Source organism: Cryptomeria japonica, chromosome 2, assembly GCF_030272615.1.
Source record: "Cryptomeria japonica chromosome 2, Sugi_1.0, whole genome shotgun sequence".
NCBI classification, from domain to species: domain Eukaryota; kingdom Viridiplantae; phylum Streptophyta; class Pinopsida; order Cupressales; family Cupressaceae; genus Cryptomeria; species Cryptomeria japonica.
The window spans coordinates 225,576,809-225,589,641 of record NC_081406.1 but is presented as its reverse complement, the minus strand read 5'-3'; the positions used below and the strand labels follow the sequence as shown (position 1 = coordinate 225,589,641).

At 34.9% G+C, this 12,833-nt stretch overlaps 1 protein-coding gene across 3 annotated transcripts in view; it reads right to left on the bottom strand.

Moving 5' to 3' along the window:
- LOC131048690 (poly [ADP-ribose] polymerase 2) overlaps positions 1-12,833 on the bottom strand; it is a 237,155-nt gene that overhangs the window by 95,886 nt on the left and 128,436 nt on the right. For all 3 annotated transcript variants that reach the window (XM_057982747.2, XM_057982748.2, XM_057982750.2), the window contains 2 exons: positions 9,956-10,066; positions 9,637-9,712 (listed from right to left, as the gene is read on the bottom strand). In XM_057982747.2, the coding sequence (XP_057838730.2) occupies positions 9,637-9,712; positions 9,956-10,066 (187 nt within the window). The remainder of the gene's footprint in view (positions 1-9,636; positions 9,713-9,955; positions 10,067-12,833) is intronic.

The window sequence follows — 12,833 nt, the reverse complement described above, 5'->3', positions numbered from 1 at the left end:
ATGATTGGTGTTTAGTAAATGGGTAGTGTAGTAATTTATATTATAGGGAATATAATCTGTTTTATGTATTTATATATATACATATAAGGGTTGTTCAGTCAAATTTGTAAATGTATTGTAATTTCCAATTTAATGGACAAGTTATATGCAGGATGGTGTATTTAAATTTGATATTATGTCAATGACACTAATATTGTTATCTTTCTTTTTTATTGCAGGTAAGGAGAATGAACATGTATCGATTTCAATGTCATCTCTTTTGATTGGAATGATGTATAAATAGTAGGGTGGCCACGATCAAGTGGCACCTTGATCGGACATGTCTTTTAGACATGTCCGACCAAGATGTCACTTGGTCGTGACCCCTACTAACAACACCCAATTCATAACTAATCGGTGCTTCAATCATACCCGATAAATGCATCGGTATCTTTAATGATAACAGCGTTTATAACATGCCCGATAATGAATCGGTATCATCGTTAATGATAATAGTGCTTAAACATATCCGATCGATATCATATGTCTTTTGTTAATTGTTGCAGATATATAAAACATACCCGATTTATGAATCGGTTTCAAAGCATATGGATTAACATAAACAATAATTGTTAGCATTATATGCTATCGGGTTAATAGCCCGGATAGCATTATAGATTGACGCTTAACATAGTTAAGCATGTCGTCAATCTAATCCAATATCAATATCATAATTGTGACCAATGTTATAGTCTGATAAAAATAAAGCATGAAATGAGTAAACAGAATATAGGAGATTACTGAGTTAGGAGAGTCTTATCTTGCAGAGGCTACTAATGCATTAACACTCCCTCTTAGCTTTTGGAAGATAAGGTAACTTGCATCACATTTCTTTTTCAAAATATCAGTCTCCAAGAATATATATCATCTATACATATAATATGAAGTACCATCAGAACATAGGATACAAACATAAAACATTACCCTAAGTATGTAACATAGGGTACCAACAATCTATGTGATATAATACATTCATCATTTTATTATGACAAGATATCACCTAAACACGTGATATCAGTATTGCCTAAACACGCAATACTGAGGATAAACATATGAGGATGGTTAAATTCTCATCTTATCCAGCTTGTGATATGTGCACAAACATTTCATACAAATGTTTTATCACAACAACATCATGGCACATCCATGACATACCAGAGATCCAACATGATAACTGGTTTGAGAATCATAAGATCGTCACCTTATGATGTCTGCATACAAGTGTTCATAATCTGAGAGATCGTCACCTCTTAGATATGAGCACAGGGGGTAAAACTCAGAATGTCCTAACATGACAAAAGAAGTTTACATTTTCAACATCTTATTTACAAAGCGGATTTCCTTTCTATCATACCTAAACCCTTTCTGAAGTGATCAACCTTCACTCTAGAAAGTGGTTTGGTCAGAATATCTGTAGTCTGATCTCCTGTACTAACATATTCTAATTTGATCACATTTTTGTCTACCATGTCTCGTACATAATGGTATGGGATCTCAATATGTTTGGATCTATCATGGAACACTGGATTCACTGAAAGTTTTATGCAACTTTGATTGTCGCAATGGATGCTAGTAGGTTTCATCGGATTGCCAAACAATCCCACAAGCAACTTTCTAAGCCACACTGCTTCTCGGGCAGCCATGGAGGCTGCAATGTATTCAGCCTCGGTGGAACTTTGCGCTACAGAAGACTGCTTTCTGCTGATCCAGGATATCATGGCTGATCCTAAACTGAAGCAACACCCAGAGGTGCTTTTCCGATCAGTCACACTTCCAGCCCAATCCGAATCTGAGAATCCGTGTAGATTAAGATCAATTTTCTTATACTTGAGACCAAGGTTTAAAGTGCCTTGTAAATATCTCATAATGTGTTTTACTGCTACCAGGTGTATCTCTTTTGGCTCACACAAAAACTGACTCAAGGCATTTACTGCATAGCAGATATCTGGTCTTGTGTTTACTAGATACATAAGAGACCCAATCATTTGTCTGTATAGAGTGGGGTCAGTAGAAGGTGATTCTGCTGCTGCTTCTTTAAGTTTATGAAGATTGGTTTCCATTGGAGCGGTCATAGGTCTACAGTTGAGCATTCCAAATCTCTTCAGGATATCTAATGTATACTTGCCTTGGTTTAGCACAATATTGTCAAGATTCTGCCATACTTCCAACCCTAGGAAATAACGAAGGAATCCCAAGTCCTTCATATCAAATTCTTTGGATAGCTCTTTCTTGCATTGATCTATAAAATGATCCTCTCCTGTGATTAATAAATCATCAACATATAAAATCATTATTAGCATATCACCTTTATTCTGTTTGTAGTAGAGATTAGGATCTGCTTCATTTTTAAAGAAGCCTAGTGTTGATAGATATGTGTCAATTCTTTCATACCAGGCCCTGGGAGCCTGTTTGAGCCCATATAGAGCTTTCTTGAGTCTGCACACATGAGATTCTGCATGATGCATCTCAAACCCTTCAGGTTGCTCTAGGTATACTTCTTCAGATATCTCTCCATTAAGAAAACTTGTCTTTACATCCATTTGATGTACCTTCCATCCCTTTGCTGCTGCAATGGCTAGTACAGCTCTTACTGAGGTATATCTGGCTACAGGAGCAAATGTTTCTTCATAGTCTATCCCTTCCTTTTGACAAAAACCTCTGGCTACAAATCTTGCCTTATATTTTTCAATGCTGCCATTTGTTGCATGTTTGATCTTGAAGAGCCATTTAGAAGAAACAACAGACTTCTTAGTTGGTCTAGGGACAATTTCCCATACATCATTTTTCATTATGGATTGATACTCTTCAGACATAGCATCCTTCCATACTTGATGTTTAAGGGCATCTGTTACATTGTCAGGTTCGTTTTTAGATAGGTCATTCATAAGAGCAACATAGCTAGTAAATTTATTAGGTCTTTTGCTTTCTCTGAAGGTTCCAGAAGGAGCAGCAAACCTCTGAGCTTCTTCTACAGTTTTGGTGGCCCATAGTGGTCTTTTCTTGAGATTTCTAGGTGTGTTTTCATTTTCATTTTCAGTTTCATCTAGATTCTCCCTCTGAAACTCAGGGGCAGGATTTTCATCTAAGTTAGAGGTAGGTACATAGATTTCAGGTTCTATGAAGTTCTGGGCTCTTTTGAAAGCCAGGTCTTCTTCAAATATTACATCCCTACTTAGTTCAATATTTCTTTGACCAGGTACATAGATTCTGTAGGCTTTGGAGGTTTCACTATATCCTACAAGCAATCCTCTTTGTCCAGAAGATTCTAGTTTTAGTCTCTTTTCTTTAGGTATATGGATATAGACAGGACATCCAAATATCCTAAGGTGACTAATATCAGGCTTAATCTTAGTGAATACTTCCTCAGGAGTTTTGTCCTCAAGATGGGAGTGAGGGCACCTGTTCTGTATATACACAACGGTGCTGGAAGCTTCAGCCTAGAGATTAGTGTTAAGGTTTTGATCTAGTATCATGGCTTTGACAGCTTCAACTATAGTCCTATTTTTCCTTTCCGCTACCCCATTTTGTTGGGGGTTAAGGTATAGTAAGCTCCCTCTTAATCCCATTATCTCTACAAAATTCTTTAAATGAATCTGATCTGTATTCCCCCCCATTGTCGGTTCTTAGGGTTTTAACTTTGTTTCCTGAGTGGTTTTCAGTTAGTGATTTAAATTCTTTAAACCTAGAGAGGATCTCTTCTGATTCTTTACATTTTAGAAAGTAGATCCAAGTCTTCCTAGAGTAGTCATCAACAAATATTACATAATACAAGAATCCCCCTAGAGAGGATACGGACATAGGTCCACATACATCAGAATGAACTAATTCTAGAATTTTGCTAGTTTTCCTAGTACTATTTTGGAATGCATCTTTGGTATTCTTACCTAGGGCACATCCTTTGCATGCCCCTGAATGATCTTGCTTTAATTTGGGTAGACTTGTGACAAGGTTTCCCATTGAAGATAAAGCCCTAAAATTCAAATGGCCTAATCTTCTATGCCAAACTTCATTTGCATTAGTGGCTTCATGGATTAGAGCTAGATTGGTTTCCGTGCACAACTCATACAAATAGCCATGTCTCTATCCAATGGTCTTTGCCTTCTTCATGGAGGAGTTCTTTGGCCAGGCCAATACTTTGTTGCCCATGAACGTCACTCTGTATCCTTTATCTTCCAGTGCTGATATAGAAACTAGGTTTCTTTTGATGTCGGGGACATATAGTACTCCTTCAAGCTGTAAGGTTATGCCTGTCTTCAATTTGATGGTGCAGGTACCTACTCCTCTGATTGGATATGTGGAGTCATCTCCGATGGTTACGTCCTCATCACTCTCCTCTGTCATGGAATCAAGTGCTTCTCTAAACCCAGTGATGTGCCTGCATGAACCACTGTCAATCACCCATGAGTTGATTTTGTTAGAAGCTTGACTTGTGAGTGTTGAGTAGAATACGTATTTCCCGGAGTCATCTTCCCCTTTAGTCTTCCCTACTTTGACAAATGTAGCATGTTTCTTGGTTCTTTCTAGGCATTTTGGAACGAAATGTCCGAACTGATCACATCTGTAACATTGAATGTGAGATAAGTCCTTCTTTGAAGTGTTCTTGCCTTGACGACCTTTTCTCTTTCTAAACTGCCTTTTCTTGTTTTGCTTGGTGGAGTTGGTGTTTAGAACCTGCAGGTCGTCATCTATATTCTTGTGTTTCATTCATATTTGTTCAATCTTGATTCCTCTTGGAGACAGTCATCCCTTAATCTTTCAAATTTGGGATATTTAGACCTTGCACTGATGCCTTGGACGAATGTGCTCCATCCACTAGGCAACCCATCTAAAGCAATGAGTGTTAGCTCTTTGCTTTGGATCTCATAGTCCAGAGTTGCAAGTTCATCTTTTAGAACTGATATCTGCATAAAGTAGGCGTTGATTGTCTCCCCTTTGTTCATGGTGATATGATTTATTTCTCATTTTAGTGCTAGAGTTCGACTTGCATTTGATATCTCAAATGTGCTTTCAAGAGCTTTGAACATTTTATAGGCTGTCTGATGTTTTCTTATGATGGGCATTATGTTGTTTCTCACCCCATCAACTATTATTTTTATTGCCTCTTCATTTCCCTCAATCCATGCTGTTTTGTCAGGTTCATTTTCGGGTTGATCATTTTTAGTTTGAACAAACGAATCCACTTTGTTCTCCTTTAAGATCATTTGAATTCTGAATTTCCAGGCTGAAAAATCATCGCCACCTCCGAGTCTGTCTTCGAATTTGATAGCACTGGCCATTTGAAGAAATGTGATGTAGTATATAACCTTGTTCTTTAAATTTGTTTCACGAAATTAAATAGCCTCAAGTTCGATCAACCTGGCTCTGATACCATGTAAATGTATTGTAATTTCCAATTTAATGGACAAGTTATATGCAGGATGGTGTATTTAAATTTGATATTATGTCAATGACACTGATATTGTTATCTTTCTTTTTTATTGCAGGTAAGGAGAATGAACATGTATCGATTTCAATGTCAACTCCTTTGATTGGAATGATGTATAAATAGTAGGGTGGCCATGATCAAGTGGCAACTTGATCGGACATGTCTTTTAGACATGTCCGACCAAGATGTCACTTGGTCGTGACCCCTACTAACAACACCCAATTCATAACTAATCGGTGCTTAAATTATACCCAATAATGCATCGGTATCTTTAATGATAAAAACGTTTATAACATGCTCGATAATGAAGCGGTATCATCGTTAATGATAATAGTGCTTAAACATATCCGATCAATATCATATGTCTTTTGTTAATTGTTGCAGATATATAAAACATACCCGATTTATGAATCGGTATCAAAGCATATGGATTAACATAAACAATAATTGTTAGCATTATATACTATCGGGTTAATACCCCGATATCATATTAATGCTGATATGAATCGACATTAATATGCTATCGGGTTAATAGCCCGGATAGCATTATAGATTGACGCTTAACATAGTTAAGCATGTCGTCAATCTAATCCAATATCAATATCATAATTGTGACTAATGTTATAGTCTAATAAACATAAAGCACGAAATGAGTAAACAGAATATAGGAGATTACTGAGTTAGGAGAGTCTTATCTTGCAGAGGCTACTAATGCATTAACAAAATAATAATTTACAAAGAACTACTCTGCAATAAAACTTATAGTGTAATACTATTTGAACTTAGATAAATAAATATATATAGAAACCGTAATTTGAATGAACAAGTAAATGTGAGATTATAAATCTGATTGAATTATCAATTCAATATCAGGAAGAAGATTATGTTATCACTGATTGAATTCCAGTTAAGATGGTTTTGTCTCCTAATCAACGTAGTTTAAGTCACAAGTATGTTGCGATGGATTAATTATGGTTAAAACAGGCCTAAACCTAGTAGGGGACATTGGTAAACATATTTGTCACTTTAAAAATGATGTAATTTGCCCAATAAGAAAGCAACAAATTCGTCCCGACAATTCAATAGATTGCCAACAAGGTGCAATCTTCCTCTGCGTTTGAGAGGGACAGCTCCCTGTTATGATGTAATTTTAGATTTTCAAAAATGATTTAAACTTAAAACTTGAAAAAGAAACCCTCAATACCGGATATACAAAGTTATGTGAGTTTCACAACATAATTTGAAATTTTAACTATCCATTGAAAAGATCAAGGTATAAACACTAGATTTTGAACAATGGATTCATTCAACCTTCAACAATGTCTTTTTCGAGATAGCAAGAGATAAACACTCTTGAAAAGAAGATTCTTCATGAAATCTGACTATTGTTTTCATGAACTAGATTTCAAAAATTGTCATTAGCTGTAACATATGATGAACCAACAACTTTGAACACAAAACATTCATGAAACACTTCCAAAATTGCTTTGTATTCACTTTGAGGAGTTATACAATCAAAAAGTTCTTTAACCCAGTTTGCAAAATTTGCCAAAAGTCCTTTTACAATGCTCTCTCCCTTGTATTTATAGACTTTTCTTGATAACTACCTTTTCCAAGTTCATAACTACCTAAGTTAGAGCATGGTAGTTACTTCAACACTTTGGAACAACTTCTAACTTTTACAAGAAATTAATCAAAATTCTAATTCACCAAACTTTGACTAAAGTCGCAATAATTACAATATTACTAAGAACCAAAATTGTGAGTTTAACTCTAATCACATAGAGACCATTTAAACATTTGAAAAGTCACTCTTCATCACTTGTATTGACTTCTTCAGTTGAAGCTCTGAAAGTTGTAACTTGTTGTTGTGGATGTGAATAATTAACTTCGAATGCCCTAAACACCTTGATAGTTTGAGCTAAGCTCTTGTTTTTGAGTATAACCATGCTTTTCATTCTCAACTTCCACTTATTGTGATTTCTCTAAACCAAAGTTCAAAAACTCGAACTCGCCACGGACTCGGCAAACCAAAAATTTGGACTCGGACTCGGACTCGTGAAAGACTCGCCAAAGACTCGGCAAGGACTCGGCAAAAAGAAAACCGTAGTTTTACAAAAAAACGTAAAGAAATTAATGCATTTAGAGAACATAAGAGCCATAATTGAAACATTACACATGTCATATGATCAACAAACGCGCAATATTTGAAATTTCATCATTCATACTCATAGTTTCAAACTTTCAACTATAAAATGTATAATACCAAGATTTCTTCAATGCTAATTATGTTGTTATATGGAGCCTAATCATACTCGAAGGTTAAATTTTCCCTATTTCCATCAACACAGTTTCCCCCTATATTTTTTGACGGGGGTTTGGAGGGAGTTACACCAAATGAAGGCAAAAAAAAGGAAAAAAAACTCATTTTTAAAGCTTGCCAAATAGTTTTTCTGGGTCGCGCGAGTCCATCTGAAAGACTCGCGAGTCCGTGCAAAAGACTCGCGAGTCTTTCAAATGGACTCACCAGGACTCTCAAGGAAAAGCGGGGCTATGAAACTTAAAATGTGAAAATATGTTCAAAGGGACTTGTCCACACACCCACAGGACTTCTCGGTGCAAGTTATGGAGTCATGAAGAATGACTCAACTTCCCAAGGTAGGTTCCATGGTTCTCTATCTCACAAGGTCCCTCATGCCAATGCCTTTGCTCTCAGATCACTGAGCAAAGTGACTTAGGGATGACGAATGCAAGAACGAGGGATGCTTTAGATCAATTTTACCATGAAATGCATCCTATCTATGCATGATTTTACAAATGAAGTAAACTAGATTATAAGATGACAAGGTTAGTAGCAATACTATCCTAACATGATATACTAGTTAATAATTTAAGCTAATGATAAAGGAAATACTCTAAAATGTTTATTAGATTAATTCCTATTACAAAGAGAAGCTAGATGTATTGATAAATTTGAGCATAAATGAGATACTAAAAGCTTGGATCCTGAAATGGAGGGAGGAGAACTCTATTTATAGTGAAAATAGGGCAATGGAAGGTCAGGATTGAAGGAGTTAATCAAGGGTCAGGATTGAAAGTTATCAATCCATGTTTACAATTTTCACCAATGAAATGGTGACAATTGTCAACATAAGACTGCTTGAGAAGAGATGTAAGAAGCATTAAATGCTTGAGAAGACCTCATGGTTGCCTTAGAAGGTAAGAGTTAAGGTTAGGTTAGGGTTATCCAACGGATAAAGCTTTTACCCAAAGGATAAATTCTTGTGCAAAGGTTAAAGGGATAAACATGGTCAAAGCAATGAATGCTTGATGAGACCCCTGGGTTAGATGAGGGTTAAGTTAGTCAAAAAGTCTCTAACCATGCCACTAAGGGTTAGTTAACCATTAATGGTTTGAAGACTTTGGGGACAAATTTGTAAGAGTCCTTCCAAATTTGGGGGTATTCAACAAGTTGGCTTGTTGAAGGCATAAAGGCTTTAATGCCTTTTGAAGACTTTACTCCAAATTTGAGAAGTGACCTCCTCAAATTTAGGGAAAAGGGATAACGAATGGGTTTAGGCTAATTGATTAGGATTAGATGGATTCTAGAAGAAATTAGGAATAGAGTTAGGATGCAAGTGGGAGATGTAGGAAAATGCAAGTGGATGAGGGATAATAGAATTAATTAAAATAAATTGCTTTATTTCAATTTGGTTGCAAATTGGGGATTAAATAAATTAGATTTATTTAATTGGGGTAAAACTATTTAATTAAATGTGAATTTAAAAAGTAGAGAGAAGGGTTTTAATTGAATAAAATGATTTATTCAATTAAATGATGCAAAGGGCTCAAGTGAATTTAAATAAATAAATTGAATAATTTATTTAATTAAATAGAAGAACGTGGGCGATTTAATTAAATTAGATTTAACTAAAATAGAGGAATGAGAATAAAATGAACATTAAATATTTATTTAGGAATATGGTCATTTTTATATGTCTACAGTGTGTTTTCCAAATGTATAGAACAATGCTAATGGTGGTCTTCGTTATGTAATTTACAAAAAGGAGAAAATATGGCTCATAATTTCTAATATTCAATTCAGGAAAAAAAAAATTGCTTATGAAAGTGGCAAATCAGTTAAAGGTTAAAACACTTGTGTGATTGTTTACCTTGGGAAAGAATGCCAGTCCAATTTGTTAATCTTGAACCATGCCATAAAAGCATCCTATTTTTCACAGAATTAAACTGTCACAAGGATAGTGAAATAAGATAAATTAGTTTATTTCAAAATACCCTACTATATGTATTGAACAATGATTACAAATATGACTCAAGATATGAACCCAGAAATATACTTTAAAAACCTTGCGAATTCTGTTAGGAATGATACTCAACAATGCGAAAAAAAAACCTTGAGGAAAATAGAAGGCTCAGAAAAATGAAAAAGGTTTAATGAAATACACAGTGCATATTCAGATTGCAATACACCTTTTCAAAGCGATCATATTCACCATCTCTTGAAACTTTGAACACATGTAAAACTTCAATAGTGTAACTTGAATGTGTCTTAGCATGAGTATTCATCAAATAACATTTCACCTGCAAACATATAAAGGAAAACACATTTCACATAATGATCAGCCAATTTTCCTCTTAATAAATTAATATGAAGTAACTCTTTATAGGACTGTTACATCTAATATCAACAGAAAAGCCTAATGGAAATGATCGTATTGCACCTCATACATACAGTATTTCACTTGCAAGGTGCCTATTTGTTTTCAAATTAAACAATACTGACAGTACTCAACATGAAAGATGACAGAGCAGCAGCATGAACTGTAATAATCCAATGGACTGATTGTTTGATATAAGAGAGAACATTTGCAGACAGAATGATGACATAACAAACAAGTGCACTGAAGCTATTGTCTTTTCAGTGCCCAAAAGATTTTTATCTTTCTGCTTAATATTGGAGTGCTAAACTTTAAAACGCTGCAGAGATACACGGTTGACATTGTTGAACAAACTCAGCTTCTCCATTCAAAATCAAGATTTGATTCAACGATAGAAAACTTCAATGAAATGTATAAAATAAGCACTTCAGTCATACTAATAAACCAAACAGCCACCCTTCTCTTATCAATCATTCTCACTCTACATTTCAGTGGGGATATTTTGGATTTCCATTTCTCAGATTAAGGTTGGAGGCTGCAAACGACATTTCAATAAAAGGTGACATATCTTGTGGTACTAGTAACCAAGCACCCACCGTCCTTTGTGGGAATGCTGGAGAAAATTCTCATGAATGAAAAATTATCATCACACAGATAATCATCCCCAATCAAAATTTTCAAGTCCAACACATCAACATTTTCCATCTACTTTAGCTTATCTTAGGGCACCTTGCAACCACTTGCATGATGTCTGACCCATAAATAGCAAGCTTAGACCTATATTTAGTTCATAAGCAAACATCTTATCTAGTCTCACCACTGTTATGTAGAATTGTGTGCAGATTTAGTACCATGCCTGTGCATACTCATTCATAGGAGAGACCATATTATATTCATTACATGAAACTAAAAGGAATTGAACGCAAACAAGGAAAACAATATCAGCACATACAACAGAATTTACAAACAAATTCACCATAGATAAACCCAGTGTGCACTTCAAATAATTTGGCATGCATCTCCATTCCACTATCAAGAAGAAATGCAATGTTACAATCTCACAACACAACGGTATCTAAGTTAATTGGAAATTTATAAAGGTACAATGTAAAATGCCTATTTTATTGGAACCATTGGTCCTGTTTTGTAATGACCCCATTATTCCTGTGATCACTCAGTTGCATAGTTTTGCCTATTAGCCATCTCCGCAAGCAATTACAGAGGCTAGGGGATGATTGGCTTTACCAAGAGGAGTCTATACTCACTTTTTGGTCTTGGTGAGCTTAAGTTACATAGACTTTATAATAATTCATTATAAAGTTACTTTTTCTATAATTAGAAAAATTATAAAGTAACTTTATTAAAAAGGAGATTAATAAAAGTTAATGATGAATTATAAAATGGCCCCTTGGCACATTTCCCTAGAAGTTATAACCTAAAAGACAATTACAAAAGCTAGGGAATGAATGGCTTTACCAAGAGGAGTTATACTTGGTCACTTTTTGGCCTTGGTAAGCTTAAGTTACATAGACTTTATAATAATTCATTATAAAGTTACTTTTTCTATAATTAGAAAAATTATAAATTAACTTTATTAAAAAGGAGATTAATAAAAGTTAATGATAAATTATCAAATGGCCCCTAGGCACATTTCCCTAGAAGTTATAACCTTTTAATAATATGGCCACTTTTAATGAGGAATTAGACCCTCAATGGGTCAAACCACTTAGGGGAAGTTATCTTTTAATAAAAAGAAACATTTTAACATTTTTTTTAATGCCAAAAGTACAACCCTAACCCCGAATTCGAATTAGGGTTTGAGGAATGTTTAGAAGACATTGGGGGAAGCATTTTATTCATTATTCATTCGATATTTGACAATTTTTTCCCTGGAGAGCTCTACAGCAGCAAGCTTGATTGGAGTTTTAGGTGGAGAACGAAAACTCTCACCCTTATTCAGTGTGTGGACGAAAACACATTAACCTTTGCATTGAAGGAATCCTCTTTCAAGTCATTTGGGGTCAATATCTGGAGGAAATTCATACTTTCAACAAGAATAGATCATCTACAACACATTTGAGCAGATTGGAACAAATTGGGGGGCATTTTCTAGCAATTATTGTGCTTTTAATGCTGGCCATACCATTTCCAGACTGGTTGTACCCTCTTTCCTTCTCCTGTGAAGCCAATAAAATAAATTAGAGGGTTTTGATTCAAAAATTTGAGTGTAAATTCATTGTTGGCCACAAATAAAGACAAATCAGTGGTTCTTTGAAGGAAATTTTAACACTACATCAGCATTTTAGTGGGGGAAAAGGGTCAATTCTGGAGGTTTCTCCTAGCAAGAATTTGGAATAAGTACTTGATATGTTATTTCTTTCTTAGATTGTTTTTTATAATTATATATAAAGACAATAAAACACATTGGAACAATTTGCAGCACTTGGAGGCTCTTGTATTGCTTTGTGCACCACCTCCAGCATCAAAATAAGCTCATCCAGGCAGGACGTTGGACACCTAGTAGGCCGGTTTTGGCTCTAGTTGTCTTAAACATAGTAGCAAAAATCGTTTAGGGAAAAAATCGGCAAACCAAAAGTATAAGATTTTTTGTAAAAATTGGATTAAAAAAAAAACATTAAAAATTGTAGAAAAAGAGACAAATTATTTTTTCAAATAATTTCAAGGCATTT